This window comes from Aptenodytes patagonicus, chromosome 7 (genome assembly GCF_965638725.1).
Source record: "Aptenodytes patagonicus chromosome 7, bAptPat1.pri.cur, whole genome shotgun sequence".
Lineage (NCBI taxonomy): Eukaryota > Metazoa > Chordata > Aves > Sphenisciformes > Spheniscidae > Aptenodytes > Aptenodytes patagonicus.
This window is the reverse complement of record NC_134955.1, coordinates 42440048-42462646: the sequence shown is the minus strand read 5'-3', so window position 1 is coordinate 42462646 and position 22599 is coordinate 42440048. Positions and strand designations below refer to the sequence as shown.

At 37.5% G+C, this 22599-nt stretch overlaps 1 protein-coding gene across 2 annotated transcripts in view; it reads right to left on the bottom strand.

Moving 5' to 3' along the window:
• Positions 1 to 22599, bottom strand: part of NUBPL (NUBP iron-sulfur cluster assembly factor, mitochondrial) — a 157388-nt gene that overhangs the window by 94524 nt on the left and 40265 nt on the right. For both annotated transcript variants that reach the window (XM_076345002.1, XM_076345003.1), the window contains exon 7: positions 7898 to 7991. In XM_076345002.1, coding sequence (XP_076201117.1) covers positions 7898 to 7991 — 94 coding nt within the window. The remainder of the gene's footprint in view (positions 1 to 7897; positions 7992 to 22599) is intronic.

Below are 22599 nucleotides of genomic sequence, written 5' to 3'. Positions count from 1 at the left end.
ATTTCTCTCATCTTTTGCAATTGTCGGCTGAACACTATGCTCGTTTATTCTTCCCATTCAGAATAATTGGTCTAAAAACACAGAGGCAATTGCATCTAATGTAGTACTTAACATACACTTAGCCACTGTTGCCAGACCTCAGAGAACCTCAGTTTTCAAAGCCTCCATACTTCATAGCTTTTTTCCCCAATACCTGGAAACTATTTTTCAGGAATGATAAAATTTAAAGAACCTGTACTGAATATACTACCACTTCAGCTTGGACAGGAAATGTGTTACATCAATCTCCATGAGCCAAGAGTTAAATTTAAATTTATATTGAAAGAATGTGAGGCATTAATGTGTAAACTCATACTGTATTTTGGTCTCTAAATTAAGTTTACAGAGTCTACTGGGTCTGGCATTTCATAATGAAGTATCAGGAGTGTCCGAAGCTAAGATAACTCTGATGATAGTTTGCTTCTGTTGTCAGAAAAAATGTAGTTGACAAATGCAAATTATTTCAGCATACAAATTATATTTGGATGAATACAAAGAACTATTTTAAAATCCCCACTGGTGTGACTAAGGTTTTTTTGTTTTTCAATCTATCCTAAACCTATGTGCCTTGCCTTTCCTGCAGTTATTTAAAATATCAAAATACAGCACAAAAGAAAAAGTAAAACTACATAAAAATCTGACATTAAAAATATTTGCCATTCAAAAATAGATCAAGTAAAATTTACTATTACCCAGATGGCTTCCATAAAACACCTTCAAAAATTTACTGTAGAAACTAATGATGTACCTCCTCCATAAAAGAAGAAAGCCAGCTCAGAAATGGAGAAAAACATTGTATATTATTGTTAAACTAAAAGGAAAGAAGATCAGATGCCTTGCAACTGTGATTTGCATCAAAGTAAGAGATATTCAACAAGGGGCAAACAGACACTTACACAAAGAGCAATGACAGAATACAGATACACCTCTAATCTTAAACTGTATGCTACACACAACTTGTACTGCAGCATTGGGGTTTTTTTGATCATTTCTCTTCAGAAAAGACAAGAGGACAGCACCATACCTACTCAGCTAGCAATTTTGGTTAATTTAAAAAGACACTTTTATCTCATAAATCACAATTCTTTTTCACGCTAATTCATGCATAATTTTTTAAAACATCAACAGTGTTTTCTGCTGTGATTTAACCCAGCAGGCAGCTGAACACCACTCAGCCGTTCATTCACTCCCCCCACACACCAGTGGGATGGGGGAGAATCGGGGAGAAAAAAAGTAAAATTCTTGGGCTGAGATAAAGACAGTTTAATAGGACAGAAAAGGAAGGGGAAATAATAACAATAACAATAATTATAATAATGATAAAAGAATATACAAAGCAAGTGATGCACAATTCAATTGTTCACTACCTGCCAACAGATGCCCAGCCAGTTCCCGAGCAGCGTCACCGCCGCGCCGCGCCCCCCCCCCCCCCCCCCCCCCCCCCCGGCCAACTCCCCCAGTTTATATACTGAGCATGACGTCACATGGTGTGGAATATCCCTTTGGCCAGTTTGGGTCAGCTGTCCTGGCTGTGCCCCCTCCCAGCTTCTCACTGGCAGGGCATGAGAAGCTGAAAAGTCCTTCATCAGTGTAAGCACTGCTCAGCAACAACTAAAACATCGGTGTGTTATCATTATTCTCATGCTAAATCCAAAACACAGCATACCAGCTACTAGGAAGAAAATTAACTCTGTCCCAACCAAAACCAGGACATTTCTTTTTAAAAATCTGATTTGAAAGTCTCTTTTTTGCTGTTTTTAATGCCCATTTCTGAACAGACAGTCTACTCATCACCTGGAACTTCCTGTTCTTGTACGTTATTGTATGTTGAGGCAGGACCTGCTTCTCCTAAGTCCCACACACTGCTATAAGACAGTTGTGTACAAGGCTACAGCCTGGCCTATGTGAAACTGGCATAAATATGAGTAAATAGTGTGGTTCACCAGTTTGGTATGTCACATTTCATTCAGAACTTAAAAATGCCAAGTGTCTTCAAGTTGGTGGCACCCCTCTACTCTTTCCTCTTCAATGTACATATTTGAATACAAATAAGACTTTTAACGCTTAATCAATAAAGACAGAAATATACTTTTTATTTTTTTTAAACCTATCCATCAAAACACTACCATCAAAAGAAACCTTATTAATTACAATTCTTTGAAAATTCATATTTGAAGTAACAAAAACTCCTTTGGTAAATATTTCAGCCTTATCTGCAAAAGGCATTCAGGAGATAATTAAGATCTACATATTGCTGAAAGATGCAATCATTAGGAAAAATTACGCCATTATAGGATAAGGCAATAAAAAGACGGTAGGAACTCTGTACTATGTTGATTTTAAATCCAAAAGGTGATGAAAGTCATTCCCTGTATGGCTAGCAATGGCAATGCTTCTGCTTTTATAGAACCTGAGAAAAACATAAAATAGCATTCACATTGCTTTCACTTTGCTTATGTTGACTAATTGTCTTTTCTGATTCTTATTAACAGCCTTTTTAGAGCTTATAATAATAAGATTATAATAATATAAGCTTTGTGTGAAAAAACCCAAAAATATGCTACTTCCAAAGGGTGGGAAAATTAAAAGCACTGAAATAAAACACAAAGCCTTTTGTCTTTAGGTCTCCTGCATAAACACAGTTCAGTCCAATGCTCGCTACTGTAATTATTAAAAGATTGTTCAGTAAGATGTGAAATTATTTGGTTGTCTCAGTCTGCTTCCCACTGGACAGGTGTATATTTCTAATGGCTTTCACTGCCATGGCATCTCGATATCTAAAGAAAAGAGTGATATGACAAAGTTTAGCAAATGAAACAATTCCAGTATTAACCTGGAGTCGGTTCTGTCAACTGAGACAGAGTGTCAGTCTCTAGAGCTGTCAAGCTGTCACACTTCACTAATGCAGACTTCACTTTACCATTAATAAAGAAAGGGCAGTAGCCAGCCTAATTTATTTAACGGTCAGCCCCCACAATGCAGCTTCTCCACGAGGAAGAAACACTTGTGCCAGCAGGGCCCTCAAACTGCCTCTCGAACAGAGATGCCCTTGCTGCTGCCCACGCAGCCTTCGCACTCTAAAGGGAGAGAATGATCAACTTCTCTCCCAGTGTTTAGGGAGGCTCATCCTCCATCTCTGATATTACTTATTAATTTGATTTATGGCTCCTTTATCTAATAATCAAATACACAAACTTAGATTTCTCAATTTAGCAACTAGGTAACGCGAAGGAATCACAAGCCTTGTTCTTCATAATATCATTAGTTTACACTATATCTTAATATCAAACATCATAGTGTCATCTGAAACCCCCTATGTTTTAAAAGCTGGAAAACGTGTAAGGACACTTCAAACTTTCCCAAGCATGAATGTTCAATACATGATAAAGAACCCGCTTCTGGACATCTCATGCAAAAGATGAAACAGAAGAACAAAGTAGAAGTAAAGAAGTAGAACTAAATACAAATTAAAGTAACAAGGGACCATAAACAAAGCCCTCTTCTCCAGACTGACCCTGGAAAGCAGACTTGCATCTGAAGGAAGACATGGTGGTAAAACAGAAATATGTATCACATTTTCAAGCTATCATATCATTTCTCATCTACTAGTTTGTTGAAGAATGACTGTGACATGAGAAAAGTTACGGATAATTAAAGAATAATATGCTAAATAAGATGCATCTCCTTGTAAGGTGACTAAGAATAATAAAATAAAAAATGAAAGTCACAGTAGTTTCCTTTTTTATCTTCTTTTAAAGAAGGAAAAGTACCCACACAAAACCGTCACTCCAACTGAAGTTGTGCGAGGCTGATATTCTCTTCAATGACAACCAGAATTATAAGACATATTTTGTTGTGTTGCTTTTACCCACTAAGTATTGCTCTAATCTCTTTTTGACTCAAGAAAATTATGGTACCTATGGATCCTATACCTAGGATAAAAAAAGTCTTCTAAAATTAAAACCCAATACTATTTCACACATCCTATCAGTCCCTCTCTGATTGTCAGATGTTGCAATGCTACAGTTTCTCATGCCCCATCTGGGCAAACCCGCCCCAAAACACCTTTACCAGTGCTCTTTCTCACACAGAAATATCTGTAAGTGGCTGGCAAAAATATGTGTGCAGGTTCTGTAAATTTATTGAGAGACAGAATAAAAATTTTCTACACTGTCTACCCCTAGGAAGCCACAGATAAATAATGAAGAAACTGTAATGCAAATACTGTATCTCACATACGCATGCATGCAAATCAAAGTACAACTTTCATGCAAACTAGATAATGCACTTGTAAATGTACGTAACTAAGATACATATGCTGTCTCCTAGGAAAAAGAGAGAAATTACGCCACTAATACCATGACTGTCCAAGGTATCCTCAAAGGATAAAGAAAGAACAAGAAAACTGGGGAGGGAAGAGAATGGCACAACACCAAATACTCTCTGTAAAAAAATAAAAGAGAACACACAGCGTAGAAACATGAATTGCAAATGAAGATGGAGCCCACAAAAACAGCAGAATTCTGTAGACTGCTCCAAAGACATCATCATCAAGATCTGTAACACTATCTTCCGTACTCTCGAAAGGAACAAGGTTGAAGAAAATAAAAGCATGCTAAACAAGGCTCTGGACTGTCAAATAGACAGAAACCAAGTAGCAAGAGTAAAAGAAGAAAGCACAGTTCAAGCTGCAATACACAAAAAGAAGCCCTTCCAATGAGAATGAAAAATATCCACAATACACAACAGAGGAAATTCTTCATAAATCACTAAAATTCATTGAGCCAGTAAGAACACGGGGAATTGCAAATCTTATCACTCCTTGTCTGCTGCGCTTGTCTTCATTAAAAGCACAATACACATTTTTTTTGAACTGCAAGAGTCAACCTCAACATGCCTAACAAAACCAACTAATGGGAAAGACAAATGTAAAGTGATGCTATCACTCCTAATTTTATGAAGTTAGGGTTGATGAAGTACTAAGCTTGAACTGAGCAACTATGGTAACAGTGTGAAGCCATTTCAGAATTCAAATCAAAATGTTGTCTTCAGTTAGGAATTTGTAAAAGCCCATACTTGTACAAAAAAAAAAAAACCAGAAAGCCATAGTGAAGAGTTTAAAGACAGACATGGGTAAGAATTTATCCCTTTTTATGGCATATCAAGAAAATCTGCACTGCTTGTTGTTTTGAACCTGTTTTCTTTTTTTAAATCAACATCTTGTCTACTTTGACTTGCCTCAAAACCTGATTCAACAGGTATGAGAACCACAGGTTTCTGACAGTCATATGGAAAACTAATTAAAATACTGAATAAAAATTATTTACTTTCAATTCTTTACTTTGTTACATCCACACAAGAATGAGGACATTGCTGTCCTTAGCAAGAAAATCCAGCTTTTTTTTTAACATGTTTTGCTTTTGTTAACATCTATTACATTCCAAGATGATGTAAGTATTATGAAAAAAACAAAATTAAGGTTTCCATTTACTGATGTGCTGTATCAGTTAGAAAGATCTTGTGACCTTCCACAAACAGACCTCAGCAAAACTTAGAAGAAATACAGGATTAAAGTACTTTCCCCCATCACCTCTCTGTCCCAGAGGACCCAGTGCACCAACACGACAACCACTCACACTTCTGAAGACAGTATAGAATTCTGTGGGAAAAGGGCATACAAAAATCTCTTGAAGATCAAGAGTCTAATGACCTTTTCTATGTTAAATTAGGACATTAGGTGCACTGTAGTGAACAGCAATTATCTATACCCACCATACTTTAAAAAAAAAAACCATAATCCATTAAGATAAAGCCACACCTCTTTAATTTCATAATTTTACTGCCCTTACATACAAGATTTAACGTGAAATTCTACCTTACCAAAAACTTCCGTACCACTGTCATGCTTCACCTCATTGCTTAAAAACCCAGGGAGTAAAAGTCCCTCCTGCTTTGCTACTCACACATACAACCTACTAAGCACTGTATTTAAGAAAATAGGTATGAATCATGGTTTGCTTTTCATCATATGTTCCAGGTCACAGATAAGCTAAGGCACTAGAAGCCTCCTCTGCTACTTCTTATGGGAAAAAGTCATTAAATCCTTCATCACAACTCTGTTGATTTGCTCCCTTCCACCACTCAACACAATCACATACAGCAGAGGGAACTTCCCATGGTTATTAACAATTTGGGGGTAATAGTGTTACAGCTGAGTTAGCATGTTCTCTAACATTTGAGTTTTATATGACAAAAGATTTAAGTTTTTCTAAAGTTGACAGCATGGAAGATTATGAGATACCACTACACAGCCTTAACGCTAAATTTAACTACTGTCAAAAATTTTGCCTTGTAGGTGTATGGGTAACTGTGGTTATCATGTACGAATTGCAGCTGAGACATGACTGTGTTAAGGAAAATATACAAGCTGCTACCTGACTGTGAAAGGGCTCCTTTCATTCCTGTAGACTTCACTGTGCTGTAACAGTGGTGACGGTTTTGCTGTGAAACCAAGGTGTATGTCCCAAAATCTATTAGCTCTAGTGCTTTTATATGCAGGCATGTCTATAACACACACCAATCTTTCTACCTATACCTGTAGCTAAGTCTTTTATCCTGTCCTATCCTATGAGCTTTTAGAGCTATACAATTCTTTATTTGTTAAACTTATCAGGCAGCCTGGTAAGAGTTCTACATGCAGGTGAAAATAGTTCTGCAAATTGCATATTTAGTGGCTTCCCTTCACTGCATTACTGCCACCAAAGTGCAGAGAGAAAGGAGTGTCGGAGGAAACCAGGGTCTACCTGTGCACACGAGCCAGTCTGCACTCGGAAAAGAATGAGAGCAGTAAAAGATGCTACCATTTTGGTTTTGTATCAACGTATTTATCTGATATCACCAAGAAGTGGAGCAAGCAGTCCCACTGATTACTTAATAACTCAGAATCACAGAATTTCTGGTTGGAAAAGGTCTCTGGACGTCATCTATTGGCAACACTAGATAGGACCAGATAGGGCTTTGTCTAGCACAATCTGGACAACTGCCAAGGATGTTGCCAAGGATGAAGCCTGTTACCCACAGGCTCTTTGGGTAACATGTTCCAGCACTGCACTACCCCTCCTGGTGAAGAGCTGCAGCAATTATTAATTTATTCCTGGAACCATAAGCATTGCTTTGTCTCTTTTACCACTGAGTTCCTAACATTGATTATATTGGCTATTGACAACTGCTTCTGTGGAAGTATGTCAAACCATTACAGTCTATCAGATCTCATGAGAGGCTCAGCATCCTTTCGGAGGCAGCATTTCTAACTCCTGCTGAAACCAATGACATTAGAGGGCAGCCTGCATATCTCAAGATTGATTTGTCAAAGTGTAAATCCCCTACAAAAAGTCAAATTCGTAACACGAGAGGAAAAAGAATGCATTAGTGCTGCATAGTTTATCTGAATAAATGTTGTACATTAACAGCGTTGTCAGCTTCTAATTAAAAAGCAATCATGAAGACAAATTATTTTATTGTGTTAACTTTACTATGCAGTAGGTACAGACAAAGAAAACATTTTCTACTACTAACCTTACCAGCTTTTGGCATGACTGCCTTTCCTTGCAGAGTACTACTATACTTGACTTCTCAATCTTTTCAAAACTTAGCTTAAAAGAAAGTAATACAATCATAATGCTGACGTTAAAAATCACTGATAGGATTTTTCATCACCACACTACTGACAGAACAGTTTCTTAGTGTGTTAGAAAGACAATTAACAGGATTTTTGACCAGCATTTTAAAATAAGATTTTTCTGAAGCTACCAGACTTAACTAACTTCAAGTCTCTGAAACAGTCAAGCAATACACGTACCTGCAATCGGAATATTCTGTGAGACTGACAGCTGTACATCTCCAGTCCCAGGTGGCATGTCAATTACTAAATAGTCCAGTTGACCCCAGTCAACCTAGAAGATGACAATAAAAATGTATGTTGGAGGTTTGAAGTGTTTTTATTTAAGGCACTTTATAGGAAACAAGGACTGCAATAAAACACAACATAAAACAAGTGAACCAAGGACACCTCAAAAGAATGATGTGAGATGCCCTTTTAGTCACACTTTCAGTACAGGATCAAGACTTTTTTTTTTTCTTTCCTAAGAGATACAATCTTTGCTGATCACTCACAACTATGACCACAACTTTATTATTAACTTCATGAGAATAATCCTTATTGAATTCTTTCCCCCAAAAAAAAGTAGCAACAACTTAATTTAAGACTTTTACTTTGCAGCTGCTTAATCACAGCTTAGAAGCAAATGTTAGGTAAAATTCAGGCTAAAATTCTGGGGTTTGTGCAACAAATACTGTTTAGGAATTGTTTCCGTTAATTTAAAGCAAATTTTGCTTGCTTCTTATCACTTCTTTGAAACTACATATAAATCTCTAGTAATTTTTTTCTGGTTTGTTGTTGCAAAGCTATTTGTACATGGAGAGCTATCGGTACTGAATTTTTTCTAGGAAAAAGAGCTGTTGGGAGGAGGAAAAAAAAAAAAAAAAAAGGCTTTGTTAAATCACCAGGTATAATTACACAGACTTCCAATGTACATACAACATCACACAATAAAAAAAGTTTACTGGTTGCTAAGCATCAAATGAGAGTGACCATTAATATCTATTAGGCTCAAATGTGAGAATGCTGTGATTATTTACGTTCTTTACCAGGACAGGTTTCCAGGAGAGCCAAATAACCATCTCGAGAGCACTGCATACTGCAACGCATGTTCTCTTCATGAGAAGAGAAATGGTCCTAGGTCTACTCTATATAATGTAAAGCCAAGCTGTACTTCGCCTAAACATTTCCCAACAGTTTAACCAAGCTTCGGCAGATCCTCGATTCAATTCTGACATGGCACAGGTTAGTACCAGTGCACTCTTACCAGCCAGCAGTAATGATATAAGGTCTTTTGCCTCTGCAGTACAGAAGCTTTAGAAATCATAGCCACGTTAAAAAATAAAGACCCACAAATGTCTCCCCCTCTTTTTTCTCTCCACACAGACATAATGCAATTATATGGTATGTTTCCAATTCATACAACAGATATAAGGTAACAGTCTATGAGCTGCTCTAATACAGAAAAATACCAAACAAGAGTAGAATTTTACATTCTCTTTTATTTTACACATTCCCTCAGAGTCATTTTAACAGCAAAAACAATTGATATTTCACCAGTCCCCCAGTTACTGTGCTGGAGTGTTAGACCCTGTCAGGGGAACACTCATGCATTTTCATTCAGTTCTTGTACTGATGATGATGATGATGATGATCTGGGGAAGCACAAGCGATGTGAAATCCAGACCACTAACCCAATGTAGCACTCCAGTGAGAAATGGAATTTTTCAAGGCAGGCTGATGAAGATGGAAGATTTTGGAGCACTTATGGGAGAAGGGGGATGGGGAAGGTTAGTTGCAAATTCTAACTTTAAACATCTAAATTAGGGACTCTCAGGCACACCTCCCTTTCCTCATTTTCTACACAAAGGTTGCAGGAGCACTAAATTGTGCCTAAGACAGTCTAGCTAAACAGGAAATGCTACTTATGTTAACCACAGCAAACACTGCACTCTTCCACTTTTAATATTAACCTACAATACCTGTATTATTTTATAAAATCTATATTTTGTCAACAAGAATGACATATAACTAGCAGATTTCTAAAAGTAATTAGCATTCATAATCATATGGAGACTACATAACCCCAAAGAAAAATTACATCTATGTGCAAGAATGTATGTACTAAAACATAAGCATGGGGTAGAGAAGCCAGTTTATCTAAAGAAATCTGTTTCTTACTGTTTTTCTTAACTAATCTTGCTTAGTTATAAAGCAAGATAAATGCCAGTGCTGATGAATGCCTCCTTTTCTAGTGAAAATTGCTTTGCTCACTTGAAGGCATAAACTTTAAATTTCTATGTTTCTTAATTAAAAATTAACCATTATAAAGGTGACAAATTGAAATTACATAGATGTTAAAAAGTAGCAGTAGTTTACAACATGAGTAAAGTCAAGTTCCTTAAAGATTCACAACTAAACACATATATCCTCTTATAAATAGTTAAGTGCATAAATCTCAATATGCAAACCCAAATCTTTCATAATAATCACAACCATTTTGAAACGCTAAGGTATAGAGGGTTTTATTTTTTAAAAAGGATTAACTCAAAATACCTTTTTCCCCCTCCCCCATGTCTTCATAAAGGCTGATCCTGGCATCTTTTAAGTCCAAATTTATGAGTCTAGTAATCATATTTTCCTTCTTTAAATACTTCTACAGAAACTATGAATAAACTGGGTTTTTGCTTTCTGCCTTGCAGCAAGATGCAGTCCTGAAACACATCTATGAGTGGCACAGCACTACTATCATTCCAACACAGTTTCCAATCACTTTGCCAAAAACACTTGGTTCTTGAAAAAACTTGAATATTGAGTAGTTCTCAGCCCTTTTCTCCACGAGCTCAACTTCAAGTCCTTTGAGGTAAAGCACTGCCTCATGGAGTAGTGCAAGACAATCCAAACCCCACCCTTACCAGAGGTAACTGGAATAAAAAATAAATACACTGGGTTTTTCCCCATAGCTAAAAGCTGTCTGGTTTTGCATATACTTGCTGGCCCTAACTTTAAGCTAGGTGCACCTGTGGAACAAGGTGACTTTCTGGGCCTGTCCTATAGCTTTCCTTTTCACTCTTACCAGAGGTTCTGCTCCTCCAACCTCTTCAAGCACTAGTCTCCTTCATCAAGCTCCATGTGATCCTCCTACCTAGCAAGCATTACAGTTCCCCAAAATAAACATCTAGAGTTATTCTACTACTATGTGGAATGCTAACGGAGACCTCAAAGGCCAGCGCTCAAACCCTTTCCTAGGCATCCAGTTTTGTGGGGAAGCACAAAGCAGTTGCTGCTCTTCTAAGCAGAGGTAGCTGCCTTGGTAAAAACATCTCCATGTAGAACCTTTAAAGTAAAAGAACACTTTTATAAAGATCTTACTGCTTCAAAAACACACAAAACAATTGTTGCTCAAGAAGTTACTTCCCAAATTTACCAGGTATAGTAGAATGGGAGAAGGGGTACAAAAATCAGAGGGCACCAGAGCTTTCTGCCTCAAACTTCCTTAGTAAGCGACCCCATAACAACAAAAAGAACTTTCAACATGCACTTTCTGGATTGTCCTATGAGTAATGATTTTTATTAAAGTTATAGACCTCTGAAAACAGAAGTTAATAATGGAATCTTAAGCACGTGGTGAACCTCAAGGTAAATCTCACTGCTAGGCAACAGGAAAAATGTTAACACATAGTGCAATTAGATTATAACGCTTTACTTAATTTATGGCACTGAAACCATCTTATTTCATGTATTTTCTTCAAATTCATGGACTGCAAAAAAAGAAATGAGCTGTCTTTATCAAATGAATTGTGCTCCATTATAATACATACAAATCTGAGCACAGAAAAATGGAGAAGCTGCACCATTCCAGCAGCAGCGGAGAGGGTGTGTTGCTGCTGTGCAGAGTAGGACGGAAGACAGGCTTTTGTTACACCAGTTCAGGAAAGGTAACAGTGAAGGTGTCTAGGTGCACAAGCGTTGAATATATGTGAGAACTACCCTCCACACACCTCTCTGAGTTATGCCACTGCTGTGGTGCCGAACTGATGGAAGTCAGATGGTAAACTAGTTTGGAAAACTGCTCCTCATTAAAACTAACCTTGGTTTTCATTTTAGAGTTTGGATGTAGTCAAATAGTTATCTTCACAATTTTATTCTCCTCTTTTTCATTTGTAATTCAGGGTAAGAATGGAGAGCTGCACCACAATGACATAGCTATAATTGCTGAAAAGAATTGAGCTAGTGTTTTTGCCCAGTACTGAACAGTATCCTCTGGACATACGGACTTGCTCAGACTTAGGTTGGGGAACTCTGCACCTCATCTCATTTCTCTCTGTAGACTTCTTATTCTCTTCTATTCTGCAAGTAGATGATGAACACTGTGGAGTTCAGTTGCTCCTCCATTACCCTCCCACAGGAATACACTAGCAGTATGACAGCCTTTTATTAAACCAATTATTGACTGTAATTTGGAAGGTATAATGATTTGTTATAGAAACGTACATGTTATTCAATGGGAGAAGAAATTCCAGGTCTGTTACTAAATTTCAGCAAAGGAGAAAAAAAGGGAGGAGAGACATTTTTTATTAAATTTTGAATTGGAACATATAATCAGGAGTGGCTTTCTGAAATCTAGTATTGCCATTCATTCAACATTATTAAAATGGGATGTATAATCAGGCTGTGATATAAAACACTAATTTGAATGCAAATCCTGTTTATATGCAACAATTTACCAAATCAGGACCACTAGTCCTCATGTTCTCCATCAGTTCTGAGAAGTGTCTGTATGCAAATGCAGTTGCATACAAGTAAATGAGCTCAGATTAACAGCACATTACATTAAACAAGTTCCCTTTGCAAGCAAGAAGTGGACAGCGGTTACAAAAGCCTGCCTCGTAGCATCTGAAATCTGTCAGCACCTTTGCATGTACAGAAGTGTTAATATCTTTGCCCCTCTAATATATACAGTGTGTAAAACATTTCAAACCATAGAAATGTAATTGCACTTTCCTTAAGTATAGCATTCATCTTTTTTAAAAAAGGTTTAACTTGACATTTATTGTTAAGCAATGTAATTAAGACCCATGTGCTTCTGTGTATTTTTCCTTTCTCAGAAACACCACGAATGCTTCTATGTAGATTACTTTAATCAATCACTCTGTTTATGTGACAATTCATAATCAAAATACCAGATATGCATTCTGAGTAAGGGTTCCAAACAGCAAGTTAAACCCGAGCTAGAGCATAGAGATATAGATGGTATTTCTGCTGAGGAATGAAGCCTGAGCATCCTCTGTGCATGAGGCAGAAATGACAGAATATTAGCACTGAAGAGGGATTGCTACTTGTGGTTTTGAAGTAATCCTGGTGTTTGGTAAATAACAGAAGATATTATTTATTTGTTCTTATTAAGAGGAATACATGCAGAGTTTCAATCAAGCAGCACTGCAGGTGCAGACTTGGCAGCAGCCAGCCAGGCTCTGAACACCAGTATCAGAAAAGTACTAAGAGCTACATTGCAGGCAGCTTAAGGTCTATTCCTGCCTTATCCCCCTTCCTCCTAACTACTTTGTTGTATATATAGATGAGTTAATACAGGCAAACAGCTGAACAAAATAAAGGTAAGAAATTATGTTAACTGAATATGTATACATTTGCATCTGTTAGTGCAAGATAAAGCAAATATTTAAAAAGATTTCCTTGAAAAATTAAAGATTCTGCTTAAACATACACAGACATTGGGAACAAATAAGTAGTTTCATGATGGATGTAAGAAAACAGGTAATTTAGGAATAGTATAATGAAACACGGCATTTTAATTAAAAAATACTTTTATTAATACTCACAAACTTTTGATAAAGAAAGGAGAAATTCCCCAGATATAAACCAGATTTTTAGTCCCTATGGAAACCTTCTCTCTGGTAGTGAAATAACTACTTATGCCATAGCTGGATATTCCATAGTGCTTAATACAACTCGACACTTTCTGAAAAAGACTGCCCCTTTGACTTGTCCTCTGATGCTTAACCAATCTCAAAGAGTTGCAGTCTAACACCATGAAAAACAGATGCACTGCAATGGTTCAAATTCCCTCTAAGGTATTTCCGAGCAGCCTGTTCTGCCAAGTTCAGAGAGAAATTGAGGTGAAGCGTAAGAACAGTTTGCTCCAAAGATTTCCATAAAGAGATGGAAATTCTCCTATTCTTTCTCCACATAGACTAAGAGTAACTTTTAGAAATAAGTGCCTAGGAAGGAAGCCAGAGTCCTGTTCAATTCAACCACCAAAAGAGAAACTGGCCTCCTCTTCCATGATGGCTTTTAATAATGTTAAGAACTGAAGGCAAATGCAGTAGCCTGAAGTTTCTGTTACCTTCACCTATATAACCTACAAAACTAAAAAACTCCCAGAAGATGACAATAAAGAGGTTCTTCTCTATGGGGTGTTCCAGGAGACTGAGGGAAGGCACTCAACACCGGGCTCCTGCTAAATTTCAGAAAGCCCAGTCAACGCCGTGTCAGCCTGAACGGAAGACAGCACACAGCTGTGGGACAGCCTGGCATGGCCGCAAGAGTCCGGGGACAGTCTCTGGGGATGACTGAAAAGGAATATTTTTGTGCATCCCCAGCACAACTGATGGAGACTGTATCAGCACTACCACGTATAAAAGACTCTTCCACTAGGTTTGAGTTGTTACTACAAAGAGCCTTTGTGAGCCGAGATTCCCATTTCTCAGGGACTCAAAGCACTTGTTCTCTAAAAGATGACACTTTGAGAAGCAAACTTTTATTACGTAGTCTGTCTTGAGGTTGATCATTGATCTGCTGCTCTCTACCCTTGACCCACAAACAGTCTGCACTACATAATTTGCAGAAACTTTTCTTCAGAAATGCACCATCTTTTTTTTCCTGTTCTATGATATAGAACTGTCTGTGGTTCAGCTGCTGAATAATGATGACTGGAAAATAAATATGGAACTAGGCAAGTTTCTATTCTTATGCCTTTTAGCAATAAAATTAAGCACAAAAGTAAAGTAATATAAATGTAAACAAATCAGAAGAAAGTGGGCTAGCATCACATCATCTAATTAAACTAATCACCAGGTTGATGCAGCTACATTAAGCACATCATCTAAACTATAAATTCTCTTTGAGCTCTCCCTACTAATACACAAAGGCATCAGCATTGTTGAGCTATCAAATCGAAAGTCAACAACACATTTTTAAGGCAGTATTATCAGGACCCAATTTAAGCTCATGCAATTTATATATGCTGTCTGATTCAGATTTTCCCCACAATAACAACAGAAGGAAATACTACAAGTGTTGGCAACAAATATCAAAAGGGAAAAGCTTATTAAGCCCACCTCCCATACATATTTTAGCCAATATTTCTGTAATGATGTCAAAAGCTGTATACAGTTTAAGACTGAATGCTTAAGCTCTGCAATGGAAAGCAATGTCCCTAATTCTCGTCACAAGTCATTTAACTTCCTTAAACTTCAGTTCATATTCTGGTACAATGAGAAAATTAATAAATTCCTTATTGGGGTACCAACAGACTAATATAGGCATCATTTCATGCCCATCATTGAGACACTGATTTTAAACTAGTGCTTAAAAATCATTAGATTAAAAAGGTCAGAAAATTCTGTTTCTTAAGTACAATGTATAATGCTTCTTTGTACAGAGGATGGAACTTCTACACAGGACAGTCTAAGACCTTCAGAAAAAGGATTACAGAAGAAAATAACATGATAGATGTTATTCAAGTCACTGAAAGTGCTGCTGAAGAAAACCCTCCAATATTACCAAAAACTGTGCAATGTAAAAACTGGAATAGAATCAATTAGATGTAGACCGCTGAACTGAGGCCAAAAGCCAGTAAATCTCAACATAGGACTGGGGTTTTTGTCTGGTGAGATGTTATCAGATCTCAGATTAATAGCTGTGAGACAAAATATTAATTTTCAATAATGAAATGTTGTTTGTTTGTTTTTTTTAAATAACCTGTTTTTCACGAATATGGATAAAACTCCATCCTCCAGATTTTCTGTACTTAAAATTCACAAGCATATCCTCCCCAGTCACTGAATTCAAAATAGTCTACCCTTGCTAACGAAACCAGCATTGGAGAGTCTGCCTCTGTCTGTCGGAGCACAACAATCAATACACCCAACGAGAAACAAGACATCACAACAAGGCTGCACAAAATACAGAACATTTCAATCCCACAGGAAGATTCAAGAGGATGCGAGAATGTGAAAAAAGAGTGTAAGTGAGAACACATGCAAAAGCAAGCAAAGCATATCACTGACTTGCTGGGATTCTTGACCACAGGACTGTGACTGTGAAGTTGCTATACATTCTCTGTTAAAAGAACTGCCTTTAGGTCAGAAAGGAGCAAGAACAACTGCATATAGGTTGTCCTTACGAAGAGTGGAACACAAAGTGCATTAGACACAGACAAGATGTAAAAATAAAAATAAATACAATTTAAAAATTGTAGACATAGCATTCCCACAATTTAAAGATGTGCTGAAGGTCTTATTCCTAAAGTAGTAAGAGCATTTGCTATGAATTAGACAACAGATAATCTGTGAGAGCATTGCATATAGATTGCCAAAATAATTGCTGTGCCCACAGAACCATGCTTTTGCATTCACCAGTGACCTCAGTTATGAATCTGCAACAGTAAATTAAAAGTGTTACTTGTAATCTAAACCTAATTAAAACAAGTTGCTGAAGGTGCTGATACCATTAATTTCAGGGGAATTCAGTGATTACTCCCAAGCAAGGGACAGTCTTCATACTTTCATTTGCTTCCTAGATTTTTATTTAGCTCCAATTCTTACTTCATGGTTTTTATACAGAAAAAACTGATTACATCTAGCAGAAAAAGTACTTAAAATGGGCACCCACTTTAGTTGCATAATAAAGAGCTGTATTCCAAAGGCATCATTCTGCTGGGAGAACATATTCCTTCTTTTAAAAGATACTGTTGGTGGAGCAAAACACTGTAAGAGGAGAAAAATCTATCACAGCTTCATAAATAGTACAGAAAAGTGGGGTTTTTTTTCTTTGTTGGGGGGGGGGGGGGGGGGAGAAACCAGACACTAATCTCTGATACCTTAAGCACAATTACTTTACATTTGTGTCAATCACTTGGTATGTGAGAAATAATCACTTTCTACAAAGAATACTGGTACAAAACCTGCTGCTATTCTTGGATATCTGCAGTTATTTTCTAGGCGCAAAAGAGATATGGGAGGACGGTGCGAGCGAAGGATCAGTCTGTCAGCTTCCAACAGTCAGAATGCCAGCTGGATTATTAAAAAAAACCCAAACAACTCTGTGCAATCAGTTTAACATATATTAATTCAATATTAATTTTTAAAAGCTGTTTATATAGTTATATTCATAGTTTATTTACTAAGTAAAATTAGTGTGTAATGCTAAACAATGTATCAATGTTTAGGGGTGGGGAGGTTTCACCTTTGTTTTGATCAAAAAGATAAAAAAGAAATACTGAAAAATGGAAAAAAAAAAAGCCTAAAAAAGCAGCTTTGGTGAGCTCCACCTATGCATTCAGAAGCAACTCTAAAAATTCTCCTAAAGATCTTGACTACTCAGGAAGGGAAATACCAAAATCTCCACTGAGCACCAAGTTTCAACCAGAAACCCATTTAGGATCCATTAATTACACACACATTTGTGAGAAAGGAGCAAGTCTTACAGGCCCAATCTAGCAGGCATGCTCTAACCGCACCTGCCAGTGATAATACCAAATCCAACAAAAGCTGAGCACTCGTGGCCAGTAAAAACAAAACAAGACAAAGCCTGTGGTTCTGCTGTTATAATTGCAGCTGTTTAATATCATAATTAGACATATGAGAGAACCTATCCATGAAGGTGTGAGTTTCAATTTCTCAGGCAGGTGGCATTTACCTGGGCCGCTGTACAATCAAGAATGCAAAAGCCATAGAGGCAACCAGGACCCTGTATAAGGCCAGTAGCTGAGGTATTAACCTGGAAAGCTGAAACCTCGGATTAACTGGATTTCCTGCATAGCACTGGTCACGCTCCCCTTTTCACACGGCTAGTCCTGGCCCCAGGAATCTTGCATCCCTGGCTGTAGAGCAGAAGGTTTTGACTACAGTATGTGATTTCAGGGCACTCTCCTGGGTAGCAGGAAATACAGGCTTAAAACCTAAACTGAGAAAGCAACTGAACTTGCAGCTCCCATGTCCTGGCTGAATGGTTATGGAAACTTCCCAGGCTGTTATTATGAACAGAGAATAAGCCTGTCAAATTAAACCGAAAGAAAGGTCTTGGCAGCAAACAGAAGATACTAGATTTTGGCTCTAAATCTGAGCTCCACAGAGCTGTCCGATACAGGCTACAGTTAGGTGATGAAATCTGGGACAGAGACAGAAAATGAGACACATCCCATAGGCCTTTCCTAGTAGCACTCTTGCTCAACATCTTCAGTATTGTTCATTTCCAGCCAGTGAACCTACCAACTTTGACTTACACCATTAATTTCCACTCATTCCACACCAAGCTCTAAACTTCAGCACTCTAAGATACTGCACCTATTCTGCTAAGGCATTGCCAAGAGTCTGAAGGTACCTCCAGGAGGGCAAAGTAACCCCTCAGACAGTACCGCTGGGAATGACAAGCAATGTATTGCCACCATCCCAGGTACAAAGTGGCTCCAGCCCAGGCTTTAGTTTGACTTTCCGTTCCTGCAGGCAGGGCACCTACCTCTTAGGCACTGCAACGTTCAGCACAGCAATACCCATGTCCCTTTTTGCATCTAACCTACAGCAGCTAGAAAGAAAGAACAGGCTCCTTTATTAGTGGAGAAGAATAGAGAAAGTCGAAGAGTGGCATTAGGTGTCTACTATTTTTTTAAAAGTCTCATGTAAATAATGGAAGCTTCATTTAGAAAAGAAAACAAATAGTGCCTTCTCTTTTCCTAGTTCCTCTGTACCAGTATTCCTGTTTAGCAAACACTTAAGAACATGCTTAAATTGCCACCTCTTTCCATGAATGAAGCTGGATGCCATTTAGGCACAAAGTTCTGAACTTTGTTGCAGAGAAACCTTAAGCCTCAAAACAGTTTTCTTTAAAAGTTTAAGGGGAAAAAAGAAAAAAAAAAAAAGGAAAAAAGAAAAAAAGAAAAAAATCAGTTCTAGCCCCAGCGCAGCCATTTTGAGACACCATGAGCTCTCTATCATTTCTTCCCATCAAACCCAGCAAAACAGTTGCATGTTTTGCGTTTGCTTTGTTTTATGCAAAGGAGGGCAGACACATGCATACCTGTGTAATCTGTGGAGAGATGAGACTGCTGGAAGCAGAGCAAAGAAAATACTCTCACAGCCTGTTCCCACAGCAGCAGTAGCTGCACAGTCATAACCATGACAGCTGAGGAACTAGGCCAAGAAATGTTTGCTGTAAATACATTCTCACTATGTTGTTAGGCTTTTTTTTTTTTTTGCCTTTTTTTTTAATCCTCAAAGACAGTTAAAATACATTTACTGCAAACGCTTCCAGTTCAGCAGTAAGTTGTTGGCTAATGTTTTTGTTTTCTTCTGGCTTTCCTAACACTTCTTTCTATGATTGTCAATTCCTTTCAGAGGCTATAATCCCTTTTCATATCAGCTGCTAACACAAGCCAATAAAGCTACAGGGATCCATATAGATCCCGCTTCCTTCATTAAGAGAAGAAAGGCAACAGAACAGGTTTTGTAGCTTCAGCCGGAAACAAAAAGAAAGAATCAAGCCCATATGCATTCAATCATACCTGTCGTAAAACATACAGGAGCACTCGAGTCAAAGGGATATATTGCACTTGGGTGACGGTAGGAATACTCTAACTCTATAGGGAGTTAACCTGGGGGGCAGAGGGGTGGAAAGAAGGAGCCTTCTGCGCTTTCGGCTGCAGTACGTCCCTGAATCTGTTTAGCTTCTAGTCTCCAGGAAGTACAATAATTTCCCTTAAATATGTACATACTGATTGGAACTGGTTAAGGCAGCTCTCTCTGGACAGACAGGACCTTTGAAGGTGATTATTAGCCTTTGAGCAAATTAGTGATGACTATACAAATTCCTGTAACAGGCTTTTCTAAACATCAACATCACAACTAAAGCAGGGTGTAGAAATTAGTGTCAATATTTCCATTGATTTCAGTCGGCTCTGGATGAGAAGAAATTAGTTTATTTATCCTTTAGTCTTCGCAAAATAAATGTAACCAAAAATCAGTATAAGGATTTTCTAAAACAAATTCTTTTATAAGGTATGAGTGGGTCATCTGCTTATCTTGCCCTTGAAACAGTTTCCTTAATTTCAGTGATAAAATGAGGGATGCCAATTGACTTTCCTTGCTTTAAATGAAAGCTTATTAAAGATTTAAGAAAAAAATCTCACAAGCATTCAGAGTTATTGTTTACTGTCTGCCAGCTGCAGATGCAGTCTTAGTGGCATATCAAAGTGCAGTCTTAGCACTGCAAAGTTTGGCCACTATTTATTATTGAGTGTTGTTCCCCTTTTCAAAATATCTCAATAGCAGATCTTGACCTTTCTAAATAGAACAAATACATAATATCAATGATCTTATGTGTAGGGATGAAATGTCTGGATCTTTTCATTTTCGTACTTTGGATCACAAAAATAAAAATAGAAAAGCATCCCAACTTCCTAAAGATGCAACTGCTCTTACCGTTCTGAAGAACAGTGATGTCTCAACTTTCTTTTTTCCAAACTGTAAAGTAGCAGACTTCAGCCTGAAATAACAATCTCTATGCACACCTCAAGCTAAGATAACTCAAAACAGAAAAATAAAACAGAAGAAATATTTTTTTAATTGCTGAAATGCTGGCAAATTTTTCACTGTAGTGACACTTGGTGAGACTACTGTATTTTAGAATTATGCACTGCGAAGTATAAACACATCTTTGTAGTTTATAATATAAGCACAGCTTTGTTTAGCTCTATGAAACATAAACTGTAAATATCCTGCTACAGCCTATCTGCCTCAATTCCTCAATTACTTGCAGACTGGATAAATACATGAATATTGTGAAACACAAACCAATTTTGAAATTAGCAAAAATTCTCAGATGGAAGATGTTGCTAAAACACAAAAAATAGAAAGAGGAAAACATATACACGTCAGGTACATCTACTCTGTTGATAAACAAAAGAGTGTGTATAGACTCTTAAATGTGTATTAAAAGGCAAAAAGATGATAGAAGTCTGAAAAACAAAAAAATACTAACAGCTATTCATGTTTCTGACCACCTTTGCTACAATTTCCCACTGCAGCATCTCACTCTTTTCCCATCTTGAAAATTTACTGCCATAATGCAAGTTAAATGCCTTCAATGGTAATCTCTTGATAGAGTGCCCTTCCTAAACCAAAAAGTGTTAAAAATAAAATCCACACTCAAAAAAAAAAATTCTGGCTTCACTGCAGTGCTTTTTCTTCACTTGCTCTTTACATTTACAATAAGAATAATTTTCATCATTGACTCACTATTACTATTCTGGGGATCCTTTCAATTCATTCAAAATATAGCTGCAAAAAAATCAGAGCCATCAACTTGTTATTGTCATCTTCCTCCTGACCCAATACGTGTCATTCTCTGCTAAATCCCATTTCACTGTTCCCTCTCATCCACCAATACACTCTCTCACTAATTTTATACTGATGAGAGACAGCTTTTTGCCCACACTAACAATAATTTTATCCTTGAGCAAGCCCCCAATGACATTTACCATGTAAGTGATGAAACACGGCAAAATTGGAACTTTACACCAATTTGCTCAAGCCATGGATCTGAAGGATAAGAAGTTTTTGCTACCTTTAAAATCCAAGGCTTGCATCTATTCTCCTAAGACAGTGCCAAAGAGTATGAAGGTAAATCCAGGAAGGCAAAGTAACCCCTCAGACAGTACCGCTGGGAATGACAAGCAATGTATTGCCACCATCCCAGGTACAAAGTGGCTCCAGCCCAGGCTTTAGTTTGACTTTCCGTTCCTGCAGGCAGGGCACCTACCTCTTAGGCACTGCAACGTTCAGCACAGCAATACCCATGTCCCTTTTTGCATCTAACCTACAGCAGCTAGAAAGAAAGAACAGGCTCCTTTATTAATGAAAAAGAATAGAAGGGTGGCATTAGGTGTCTACTGTAGTCCGTATTTTGAAAATTTTCATGTAAATAATTACCACCAGTATTCCTGTTTAGCAAACACTTAAAAACATGCTAGCCTTCAAATCCATGTCTCCAGAGTCTATTCCTGAACTCATTCCTGCTTGTCTTTATTCAACCTTTCTTCTAAAAAATTTGGACATAAAAGATTTATTCTATACATGTAACTTCTTATTTTAAGACGTCTTTTGCTGCCATCTTTGAATTTTTCTTTGTCCAATTCAGACTGTAAAATACTCAAGGCCAACACTGATAGCAAGATTTAAAAAAAAAAAAAAAAAAAAAAATCAGCCTATGGTTCTCTGTGCACTACAGAGGAGAGCCAGATGCCTTAGTCTGAGTTTCATAAAGGTATGCATCCTAGACAGTAAACTACTAAAGCTAAAGCAAACAATTGCTGTAAGTCTCCAGCACAACCTTCTTTATGGCATTGCTACTCAATTCTAAGATACCTGCGAGCACATCAACACAGACAAGCCTAGAATCCCCATTTTTAAACCCCTCCTAGATCAAGGTACTTCTATCAAAACAACAGGTATGACAGGAAAAAAATATATATATATTTCTCTTTTTTTTTATTTCATAATTCATATTAAGGATGCTCATTCAAGAGATAAGGCTTATTTGGGTTTGACTTTTACATCTCTGCCTACAGGGATCTGATCAGCACCTCTAAAGTCTAAAGAGACTGGCCA